Genomic DNA, 12,837 nt, shown 5'->3' on the forward strand with positions numbered 1-12,837 from the left:
AATTGACACCGTATTCGTAATCAACTACCCGACTGATATCAGATTCGTAATCGGTGACCCCAAAAACCCCCGACTAACGAGTTTCAATTAAATCCGATTAATTTTTGAATTTATTGTCCGCCATATTGGATCCGCCATTTTGAATTTTTAAAATCTGACTTCAGATTCGTAATCAGCGACCTCGAAAACCCCCGAGTAATATGTTTCAAGCAAATCTAGTAAATTCTGTATGAAATACTGCTTTTCATCCCTTAAATTGAAAAAGGGTGTTTTCTACCCTTAAAACTCAAAACGGGCCGATATAAAAAAATACGTGTTCAATATTTTTATATGTTTTAGAAGTGTCCTAAGTTTCATCAAAATCGGTGATTAACAGTTGGGTAGTGTTACTTGTTAGAAAATTTGTCTATTACTGTTAGTAAGTACTTAAAACCTTTATTTACTTTAGAATAAGGTAACATTTCTACTAAATCAGCTTGCCAGGTCTCATCGATATCACGCATTTCAACGCGGCGACGATGATAATTCTTTCTCGCTTGTGTGTGAATTTCTTTCACTACTGTCAACTTTTTGTCATTCATTTTCAAGAGCTCTCAAACGACTGTCCAGTTCACCAATAATTTCAGCGTTTTTATATGATAAATCTTGATTTATTTATCTATCAAGATTGTATAATTTTTCTGATACTGAGCCTTCCAAAGTTTTTAATAGCACATTTCCGTTGTCAGTATCCAATAAATTTTTCTTTGTTTGTTTCTCAAGAGCTTTCGTTTCATTTTATAGAACTCTCATACGAGTATCTAGATCACCAATGATTTCATCGTTTGGATAAGATAAATCTTGATTTATTTGTCTTTAAAGATTGTTTAATTTTTTTGATACTGAACCTTCAAGAGTTTTTAACAACACATTACTATTATCAGTATCAAATAAATTTTTCTTTGTTTGTTTTTCAAGAGTTTTCGTTTCGTTTTCAAGAGCTCTCATACGAGTATCTAGTTCACCAATAATTTCAGCGTATCTATATGATAAATCTTGATTTATTTGTCTTTCAAGATTGTTTAATTTTTCTGATAACGAGCCTTCAAGAATTTTTAACAACACATTACTATTATCAGTATCCAATAAATTTTTCTCTGTTTTCATTTCATTGTCATGAACTCTCAAACGAGCATTGATTTCACCAATAATTTCTACGTTTTTATATGATAAATCTTAATTAAAAGACAAATGTCTTTCAAGATTTTTTAATTTTTCTCCTATAGAGTCTTCATGAGTTTTTAATAACACATTACTGTTATCAATGTCTAGAAAATTTTGATTTATTTGTTTCTCTAGATTTTGAAGTTTTTCTGTTACAGAAGCTTAAAGAATTATTAACAACATGTTACTGTTGTCAATATCTAATCGTAGTGAAGACGTAACTTGATATACTAGTCGCACTTCGTTCTTTATCATACGTTGAGTAAGTAATAAATTAACTGCATCAGCCTCTGCTTTAGCTTTTGCAAGGTTACAAATTCTTTTACCTTCACAGTCATAATTATCTTCTGAATCTACTTTAAAACCAACTCCAGGAGGTCCAGGTGGTCCTCGTTTTGCTGCTACAGTTCCTCCTCTATTGAGGGGATGTCCGAACACATCACTGCTCATGATTGAAATGGATAAAATTTGTAGAAACATGTCTTAATATATGATTTTAGCTTCTCGCAATTCTTCAATGATGGACATTATTTCATTATTATGACTAGGATTACCAGCTGATTGAGATGCCATGAGAAGCCGAAGACGGTCAACCAATTCATTCGGGTCATCCCAATAGATATAGTCTGGTTTAAAATTTCTGTTTGTAATCATAAATTTGGGCAGTGAACTACCACTGACATATGGTTCTCTTCTTTGTGGGAAGAGTCCAGATATAAAATTCATAAATTTAAAATTTTTATCTGTACGAATTGTTTCAGAGGAGCTATATTTCTTTTTATGTGCATTGGAAGCAATAAGAATTTATTTATAATTTCTCTTATCTTCTTCACTAATATATGCTTTCTCAGGTTTATTTTTAAATAAAAGTTTTAATAACCCAGTGGTAACATTAAAACGTTTATCTCCAATATTCACCAAGTGATTATCAAAACTTATTGGTTTATCAACAATCATAAAAGATCCATCTCTGAGTTTGCGTACTCCATATACTGTATCCAAACACTGCTTTCTGTTATGATTTATCAAGTACAAATATTTACCAACTACTTTTTCATAGTCAAATCCTGAAATGGTTTCATTCTCATCAGCACTTATATAATCTTCTTCTTCTTCATCTTCTTCTTCCTTTTTTTCAATTTTAAAATTTTCACGTTTAATATTAGTCAAGTTCACAATTTTTTGCAAGGGTTGTACTATAGGTTTGAAAGTTTCATTTAATGCATTTTCAGCATCTTCTTTACCCAATTTCAATATGCGATGCTTCTTTCTAATTGCATCACTAGCTTTAGCAATTTGATGAAGATATTCTTCCTCTTTATGATACATGTTGATATTTCAAGGTTTAAACCAAAACTAATATCATTTTAAGAGATGATCATATATTTATAGTGTTACAAAACTGTCAAATCCTTTTCTATATCTTCCCTTATTTAAATCGGAGTCTTTATCAATAACAACAAAACCATACTTGTCTGAATTCCAACATTTTGAACATAGCTCTCGAAACTGATTAAATGTCATATCAGTATTAATATGATCATCATATACATGTAGCAAATTTTTTTCATCTTGACAAAAGAGAACTAATAAATTAATATTATCTCGCACTAGATGTTTAGGAATTCTTGCATATGTCTGACAAAGATAGAAACAATCAACATCAACATGCCTACCCATACAAAAGAAAGCCCTTACATTGTCTTGTTTCTCACAGGCAATATCATCAAATATAAATATTGAATTTTTCTTTGCATCTTTAGGAGAAATTACTTCTTCATGATCACTAAATGGCAAGTACTCAACTCCATCAACGTTACTTACAACTTTTTCCAAGAACTTATACTTTGGTTGTTGCAATTATTTTAAGTATAAATAAATGTTTTCAAATGTAAGACCATTGGGATGTAAAATTAGAGAAAGTAATACATTTGTTTTTCCACAATTTGATGGACCACAGAAAATTGCTCGAATGCTTCCTGACAACAAGCTCCCATGACGCTTCAACTTCTTTTCTTGTTTTTGAACAATTGAATCCAGATTCACGACTGGAAGCTTGTGAGGTTGTCCTTTGAATCGCATCCTGATGTAGACTGCCGCATACTCAAAAAATCGAGATAACGTTGAAGCATGAAACATTGCAGATAGAGTACTATCTGATAAAGCGAGGCAAAGGGTTATATCAAAGGATTCTAGTATTGGTGAAAAAGCTGCTGCTTTAGCTATTTCTGGTACAATGAAGGTTAAATCAAAATTAGGTATGGGGGGTAAAAAGAAATCAAGGACAAAAAAACGAGTTAATCTTAGAAAAATTGTTGATGCTGCTAGGAAATCCATTATTCCAGACAATGATCCTAGCTCAACAATCAAGGCAGCTATTGAAACTGCTCGAAAAGCTGTCAAAAGAGTAGGAGGTAGAAAAAAAGTATTAACACCTCGCATTCTTCCAGTACCAACAAAAGTTGGTGGTCTATTACCATTAATTCCAATTTTTGCTGGACTCAGCGCTCTTGGAGCACTTACTGGAGGAGCTGCAGGAGTTGCAAAAGCCGTCAATGATGCAAGTGCAGCCAAAGAAAGATTAAAATAAGCTCAACGTCATAATAGAGCAATGGATGAAATTAAACTTGCAAAAGGTCTTCACTTGAAACCATATAAACAGGGCTTGGGCTTGCACTTAAACCCTTTGTTAAAAGGATCAGGTCTACATTTAAAACCTTATCAAAAGGGTGAAGGAATAAAAAAAGGTCTTAAATCTTCCTGAACGACCACTAAATAATTTTGATATAATCAAGTATGCTAAAGCAATGAATATTCCTCATTTTCGAGGAGTTTTTATGCGAAATGAGTTACCTATAGGAGGCCCTGGAAAAAATTAATCAGCCATTATAAATCTCGATGATATAGATGGTCCAGGTACTCATTGGGTAGCATTTAAGAAAGTTAAAAATAAAGCGGAATATTTTGACAGTTTTGGTAATCTTCAACCACCATTTGAACTTGTCAACTATCTTGGCTATAATACTTTAATACAGTACAATCATCAAAATTATCAAGATTATGATACCTTTAATTGTGGTCATTTATGTCTTAAAGTTTTATGTGGACAACTGGAAATGACTCAGAAATATACTCTATTTAAATGATGGTAAATCTATATATATATTTAGTCTATCAAAAGTCATCATCATGGATGAATCGTTCACTCTAACTATCTCAGGAAATTCGTCTATTCTCGAGGCTGAATATTTTCCTCCTATAGAATTATTACCTCATAAAAATTATGTGCTTGGTTTAGTTGAATTGTTAACGTTTAATTCAATACCAAATATAGATGAAGGTAAAAATAAATTTTATATTGGTAATCATGTAATTACTATACCCCCTGGCAGTTATGAAATAGAAGATATTGAAAAATTTATTCAAAACTCCATTTCTGATGGGTCAAAAATTATAAGTATAAAACCAAATTACAATACTTTACGTAGTGAAATAAAAAGGAGTCTTAATGTAAATTTTACACAAGAGGATTCTATTGGTGAATTATTGGGTTTCACTCCACGAGCTCTAACTGCCAATAATACTCATACATCTGATATGCCAGTAGCAATTCTAAAGGTAAATGCTATCAGAATTGAATGCAGCATTACCACTGGGGCATACATTAACAATAAAAAGGTACATACAATTCATAAATTCTTTCCAGTTGTTCCTGCTGGATATAAGATCGTGGAAGTACCATCTCACATCATTTATCTTCCGATCGCCGTAAAGATAATACATAATATTCAACTACGTATTGTTGATCAAGACGGAGATTTGATAAATTTTCGAGGTGAAACTATAACAATTCGATTACATATCAAGTCAACATAATGGGTATTGTATACCATAGAAAAACTGGTGGAAGCTATATAAGTGAATCACCATGTCAAAAGACATTCAGTCTTCAACCAAATCACAAGAGGTTAAAACCTCAAAACATACAGTTCCTGAAAAAGCTCGGTCTAAGAGTTTATCAAGAAAAAAAAGTAAAAAACAAAAAATTATAGTTTATATATATTTTTTTTGTTGTAGCTACAAAAATGGAAGAGATTTTAAACATTCAAACTCCTGTCAAATATGACAATTCTCTAGCACATTATGAGATTCATGCACATCAGCCATACGTTTCATCAGCATTTAATAACAGTGATCAGATTCGTATTGCAGTTCAACATCAAGATTTATACATTCTTCCCTCTAAAAGTACCTTACACGTACAGGGAAGATTAACAAAAACTGACAATACTGATGTGACTAATACAAAGCTATTTAGTAATGGCATTTGTTACCTGTTTAGTGATATTCGATATGAACTTAATGGAGTAGAGATTGATCGTTGTAAAAATGTTGGTCTAACAACAACTATGAAGTCTTTAATTTCTCAAACACCTAATCAAATGATTTATGCTGAGAATGCTGGTTATATTGACTCTGATGATGCTAGTAGAGTAACTAATGATCATGGATATTTTGATGTAAATGTACCACTAAATATGATTCTTGGATATGCTGAAGACTATCGAAAGATTGTTGTAAATGCAAATAATAAACTTATTTTAACAAGATCTCGTACAGATCTTAATGCTATAGTTAATATTCAAGGATTAGAACGAGAAGAATTCAAAATTGTAATAAATAAAGTTGAATGGATGATTCCATACCTATTTGTTGGTGATCGACAGAAAATTGAATTGTTAAAATTCACTGAAAAAGATTCACCAATAACAATGAGTTTTAGATCATGGGATTTGTATGAATATCCTATGATTCCTGCTACTCAAAAACATGTATGGACTGTAAAAACATCAACACAAATTGAAAAACCTCGATATGTTATCCTTGGTCTTCAAACAAATCGAAAAGAAAATCGAGCAAGATATTCAAACTTTTTTAATACTTGTAATTTAAATAATGTTAAACTTTTCTTAAATTCACAATACTATCCTTATGGTAATTTGAATTTAAATTTTAATCAGGGTCAGTATTCTGTTCTCTATGAGATGTATTGTAATTTTCAACATTCATACTATGGAAAAGATCCTGAACCTTTGTTAGCAAAACATACCTTTCAAGAGTATGCACCATTGGCTGTTATCGATTGTTCAAAAACAAAATGAATTTCTAAAACAAGCATCTGTAGATGTTCGACTGGAATTTGAAGCAAGTGATAACTTTCCCGCCAATACAGCTGCCTACTGCTTAATTATTCATGACCGTATCATTCAGTACACACCAATTAGCGGTATTGTTAAAAAAGTATCATGAATGGTGGGGGTAAATGAGAGAGGTGGGGATAAGATTATAAAAAGAGCAGCTGTTGGCGGTTTGAGTCATTTCTCTATTACAGATACCATGGCGTACGTCGTAGATATCCAATGCTTTAAGAGAGCCTACAATGAGTTTGTTGTGAAGGAGCTACCTCTTCAAGAAGATGCTCATCCATTGGTCTTCCTATTCGAGCCACCATATGCCCGGAGCAAAATACCTTCAAGGTACAAGTGTGAGAACCGATGGCTTACGAATAATTATCATGGTATTTATTGGACTGATGGTGACATACCTTATGAAGATTTACCATCACTACTAAAAGAAATATTAATCGGTACACCTATAGTTTATGTTAAAGGATTAGAAAAACAAAGATGTTTAGAAAAATATACACTGAATGTAATAAATTTAGATGATTTACAATGTCCATCGTTGAAAAAACTGGTTTTAGATCAGTTTACTGCTACTATTACATGTACAAATCATAAACATAATTATAGTATTTGTGCTGTACAAAATGTATATAATCTTCGTGAATGGTACAACCATCCAATGTACTACGACTACATATTCCACAGGGTACTAATGAAGTAGACAATTCTACATTAAAAGATTATTATAATGATTGTGAACATTTTTTGCATGGTTAATAAATGTACTTAATAATAATAAAAAATCGTTTATTTATTTTCCTTCATTGCATAATAATGACGTCACTATACAACAACGTAATAGGTTAAGTGGAGGTACTGCGCATGCGTTAAAATAAGAGTGGGGAACAAATAAAGATGGATTTAGCTAATTTACTCATTATTCTTTAGTGAGTCCTAATGATAACAATGTCAAAATCAAGTCAAGACAAGCCAGTGCCAGCACCCAGGCAACCAAAGCCAGTACCAACACCAAGGAAAGGGTAAATTTCGCATGCGTTAGAGTAGGAGTGGGGGAAAGTTTAATGCGCAAGCGTAGAATATGAGTGGGGGTAAATGGTGGGGATATTGAGTATAAATGTAGGGAGTTTTAACTAATTTACTCATTATTCTACTGTGTGCTGATACAATACAGTCTCTAAAAAATGGATCTAACCAAAATCAACGCAGTTGGTCGACTAGAGGGTTTCCTGCCTACGAAGCCGCTCTCCGAGCTGACTCCTGGACACAAGTATCCGATAACAAAGATCCAGGTTGTCAACACCAAATATGGAGGCAAGGTAGTCATTGAGATAGAACAAAAATATAACAGCTACCTACCATCCAGATTTGTAACACTGTTCAATAGCGATCCAACATTATTCACTGCAATCCAAGAAGCTACTACTTCCAGCCAATTACGTATGAAATACATTGGCGGTCCATACAACCATGTAGAATTTAAGATTAAATAAATGTAATTGTTGTATAGCTGATGATGATAAATAAATGTATAAAAATTATATCCAAATGTTTATTTAATTTAGATTAAGTTTAATTTTAAGGTTATGTTTCAATTAGTTGGTAAATCTGCATTATCGACTTTGACAAATCTGCATTACCGACACTTGGTAAATCTGCATTACCGACACTTAGTAAATCTACATTACCGACAGTTGGAAAACCTGTCCTAGAACTCTCATAGCTCTACTACTCTAGGGGTTTTAAAGTCGCTGAGTATGAATCTGAAGTCAACTTTTAAAATTCAGAATGGCAGATTCAATATGGCGTTTCAAATTTATAAAAGTTCGTCGAATTTACTTGAAACTTGTTACTTGAAGGTTTTTGGGGTTGCTGATTACAAATTTGATGTCGGGTTTTCAAAATTTAAAATGGCGTATCTAATATGGTGGTCGAAATTTATAAATGTTATTAATTTTTTATAAAACTTCGTATCTCTGGGTTTTTGGGGTCGCTGAGAACGCATCTGAAGGTAGATTTTTAAAATTTTAAATATATCTAATAATGTAGAAGATTAGAAAACAATATATTAAAAATAAAAATTTCCACATATGTGTTTTTTGTATATTGGACACTTTTTTAATGACAAAACAGGCTTTGTAGTAAGTAAGAATATAGGTAGGATGAATTTAAAGATGTGAAGTGATTGTTTACAACTGCTGTGCAAAGTAAAAAAGTCTACAATTGTCATTTGTTTTATGTACTATTTTTCGTAACTATGCAACTGAAAACGAACATATAAACAACTGTCATTTGTTTTAACTTTGTTTAATATACAAAAAACACATATGTGGAAATTTTTATTTTTTAAATATTGTTTTCTAATCTTCAACATTATAAGATCTATTTTGAATTTTAAAAATCTACCTTCAGATGCGTACTCAGCGACCACAAAAACCCAGAGATACGAAGTTTTATAAATAATTAATAACATTTATAAATTTCGACCACCATATTGGATCCGGCATTTTGAATTTTGAAAACCCGACATCCAATTTGTAATTAGCAACTCCAAAAACCTTCAAGTAACAAGTTTCAAGTGAATTCGACGAACTTTTATAAATATGAAACGCCATATTGAATCTGCCATTTTGAATTTTGAAAATCTGACTTCAGATTCGTACTCAGCGACCTTAAAAACCCCTAGATACCAAGTTTTATAAAAAATAATTATTATTTATAAATTTCGACCGCCATTTTGAATTTTGAAAATCTGACATCAGATTCGTAGTCAGCGACCCGGAAAACCCCGAGATACCAGGTTTCATAAAAAATTATTAATTTGTACAAGATTTCCTATCACCTTTCATTTAAGGGTTGTTTTTACCCTTAAAAAAATGACCTGATATAGCAAAACGGCCGGACACGGGTATCTTTTTTTTGGTCCTAGTTTCTGAAAATTATTGATTTTTTCGTGTGTGAAAAATCGTGTCGGACGGTGTTTTAAGAGAAAATGAAAAGAAAAATTTTTTTCAAGAAGAATTGAATTTTTAAAAAATATAAAATTTGAATAATTTTTGAATTTTTGGGCGGATTAGTCTGTTCAACGAACTCAGGCTTCATTTTTACATGTTGAAAGCGTGTACCAAATATCAAAGCGATTCGTTAAGATATGTTCAAGTTATCGTGGGGACAAAATGAGTCCACAGACATACATACAGACAAACATTTTTTTAAGACCCATTTTTTCGGCATCAGAAAGTCTCAAATCGTCGAGATTCACTGGAATTAGAGAATGCTCAAAATCGCCCAAATGTAATACCTTCTCATTATGATGAGAATGTAAAAAAGTAAACGATATGATAAGTTTCTAGAATTTCATTTTATCATAATCAGTAAAGTAGTTCACAAATTTTTGACTTAACATAACCATCAATGAATAACAAATTAAAAATGCGAAACTTATTATTACAGTATTTTTTGTTTATAATTATTCTTATTTGTCGTAATATTTATTTCTCTCAACTTACAATGCGCGTCATATTTACTTTTATAAAAAGGCAATAATTATATTTTTTATTTATCAAAAACGTTATTTACTGTTATTTCTTGTAAGTTTAAATATTGAGTGACAAAATATTTAGATTACCAAATTGACAGTCGATATGAAATTTATTCAACTTAATTTCTCTTTAATTAAAAATTTATAAAGTTGAATTAAAAACTGATAAAAGTTCTATTAAATCTAAATGTAAAATGATACAATGTTCTTTAAATAAAAATAACAATTGTAAAAATTTTGATTAAACCTAATAACAATTTAACAGAATTTTATATTTTAAAATTTGGCGTTTGTTATAAATGATTAGTATATAAAAATACATTTATCCTTAATTATATTTGACGAAACTGACGTTTCATAAAAATTTTATTTATTCGAATCTACAAATGTCAAAATTATTACTTATTAAAATTACAAGTTGTCCGAAGGAACTTCCGGAATTTGTTATGGTCGTTGTTTCCCATCTCTGGCCCCATCAGCGTATTGAATAGTTTGTACATAATTTAGAGATGGCAGCACACGATACTGTTATGTTACAAAATTTAATTGTTCAAAAATTAAGAATAAAATTGTAAAGCCTCTATATTAATTATAATTATTGCATGTAATAAAATTGAACAAAATAAAATAATAATAGCAGTTATTTTTTTTAGTTATTGACTTTGGATTGACTATAATGGGAGAGAATAGTCATTTTACCAAAGAATTTTAGAAATAATTGAAGAACTTGACAAAAGTTATTAAAAAATTATTAATTAAAGAAAGAAATTATTTGTTTATTTATTTATTAAACGGGTTAACAAAACCCTTTCGTGCAAGGTACAAAGCACTCAATCTTACTAACTATTGTTATCATCAGTAATATTAACAAATAAAGGAGTGCGTAATTAATAATTTAATTATTAATTAATTAATAATTATTAATAATTTGAAAAATAATAATAATTTAAGTAAAAAATGTTAGATAAGATTTTGAAAAACTTCAAACTCTTGAAAAATGTATATTTCCTTTCTTAAAAGAGACAGTACATGCAAAGCACATGAAAATGTATCGAAATATCTCGATGGTCGAAAAAATCGAATGTAAGAAAAAATGAGTTTTGCTTTCCAGAGCATCTAAATCAATATTCATTTTATAAAAATCACCTTAAATTATTGTTCCACATATATTTTATTGGCCCAAGACAAAATAGCGCGCGCTTTTTTAAAACAATGAAATTTATTAAATTATAATAAAATAATTGTAATAAATTAAATTATTATGAAAATAATATTACCTTGAATAAAAAAGTGTTTTTAGTTTTTTAAAAAAAATTATTCAACAATTATTATTTTTTAGACAAGTTTTACAAATATAATAGATTATTATTTTTCTGTTTGAAACTTTCTCTATAATTACATGCCTTTTTGCATTTTGTTAACAATATTATTAAATATTTAATAAAATAATTGTAATAAATTATGAAACATAAATTGAAAATTAAATTAAATGGACAAAGAATAGAAGCAACAGAGACGGCCGAAGGCCGTCGGAGGCACTAGTTATATTAAAGAAAAGTCGTATCCCGTGTGGAAAAAGCTACGATCTCGTCCCCAAGACTTCGGGGCCCCCGGCGGGGGTTCATGAGGGCTGATCCATATGGCGAATCCATGAGGGCCAGTATAAACGGATTTTCTTCCAATAAAAACCCTAGAGGAAAAAAAGCAGGAAAGAGGTGGGGAAAAATTGCAGGAAAAAGGAGTGCACCCACAATTACAGAAAAACAACCAGCGACGAGAGTTCCGAGTTCGGAAATTTATTATAACCTTACCGAGCTGACATTAAAAATCAGACCTATTAATAAAGTGAAACCTTTGCCCCCAGTTGTCCTCCCTGTACCAAGTCCAAGTAACCCCCACGTTCCCCCTCCACAAGCTCGACTAATTGACCTTGAAAGATAGGATGAATTAGCTCGTCGCAGAATAGAACTCTTACAACAACACTTAGACGATAGTTCAAACGACTCTGACGAGACTACGGCATATGACAGTGACGTAATGAGTTTGGATTAAAAACAATTAATAATTTTTCTCAGATGGCTCCACCTATTCTGACTGACAAAGTACGCAAAGATTTAACACCTACCTCGATGTCGCTTTGCAACACCCCCTTAGTGCCAGTTTCTAGGAAAACAAATAACCGATTTTACATCGACTATACTCAACTAAATAAAAATTTCAATTCCAGTACAATCATTTACAACGCAAACAAAATCAGTCAACACGATAGATTATAATTTTCCGCATGCTCAATTTCCTTGAAGCAAGTTTGCAGGAATATTCCGCGGTGGCGTAAAAGAAAAGAAAATAGGAAAAACAGTTTGTTCCCCTCTTTAAAAAAAAAAATTTCTGTATCTATCCCCACCGTTTTTATGAATCGGAAAATTCGCGTGCAAATTAACAGGAATTTTCCGCAGTGGCAAAATTAATCGTATAATAATTGCCAAGTACAATTCTTGTTATTACTCTAGATTGCTTTTAATTTTCCTTGGAACAAATTAGCAGGAATATTCCGCGGTGGCGTTGTTTTATTTACCCAAAGCATCAAGCAGTCGATCCGGCACAATGACTTGTGAATATTGCGCTCGTTAAATTGAACTTTTGGAGCCTTCCCAAATTATTCCAATTCCAAATACTGCACATGCAGTTAGAGCACTTCATAGTCCCAGAAACAGGAAGGATCTAGAACTCTTCCTGAAATTCATAATGGTATTTGAATTGGCGACTACTAGAAAATTCCAGAAGAAATATCTACCTCTTTTTGGAACTGTTGCATTCGAATGAAAAATGGGAATGGAATGCATCCAATCACGCAAATTTTCGAAATATTAAGTGGCAGGTATCTAGAAA

The 12,837-nt window shown here is 31.4% G+C and overlaps 1 protein-coding gene across 1 annotated transcript; it reads left to right on the forward strand.

The window, feature by feature from the left end:
- The first annotated feature begins 5,078 nt into the window (after nt 1-5,078).
- Nucleotides 5,079-6,513, forward strand: LOC127287548 (uncharacterized). Its single transcript, XM_051314540.1, has 3 exons — nt 5,079-5,082; nt 5,281-6,119; nt 6,304-6,513. Exons 1-3 carry the CDS (start codon nt 5,079-5,081, stop codon nt 6,511-6,513), a joined length of 1,053 nt encoding a protein of 350 aa, XP_051170497.1.
- Nucleotides 6,514-12,837: the final 6,324 nt, after the last annotated feature.

Source organism: Leptopilina boulardi, unplaced genomic scaffold (assembly GCF_019393585.1).
Source record: "Leptopilina boulardi isolate dan_hultmark-lab unplaced genomic scaffold, ZJU_Lbou_2.1 LbouV2_371, whole genome shotgun sequence".
NCBI classification, from domain to species: Eukaryota; Metazoa; Arthropoda; class Insecta; order Hymenoptera; family Figitidae; genus Leptopilina; species Leptopilina boulardi.

What these genes read in the sequence shown, in the direction of transcription:
- LOC127287548 (XM_051314540.1), top strand. An exon ending in CAAATCGAAAAGAAAATCGA is followed by an intron (nt 6,120 to 6,303) that starts GCAAGATATTCA and finishes AACCTTTGTTAG; the next exon opens with CAAAACATACCTTTCAAGAG.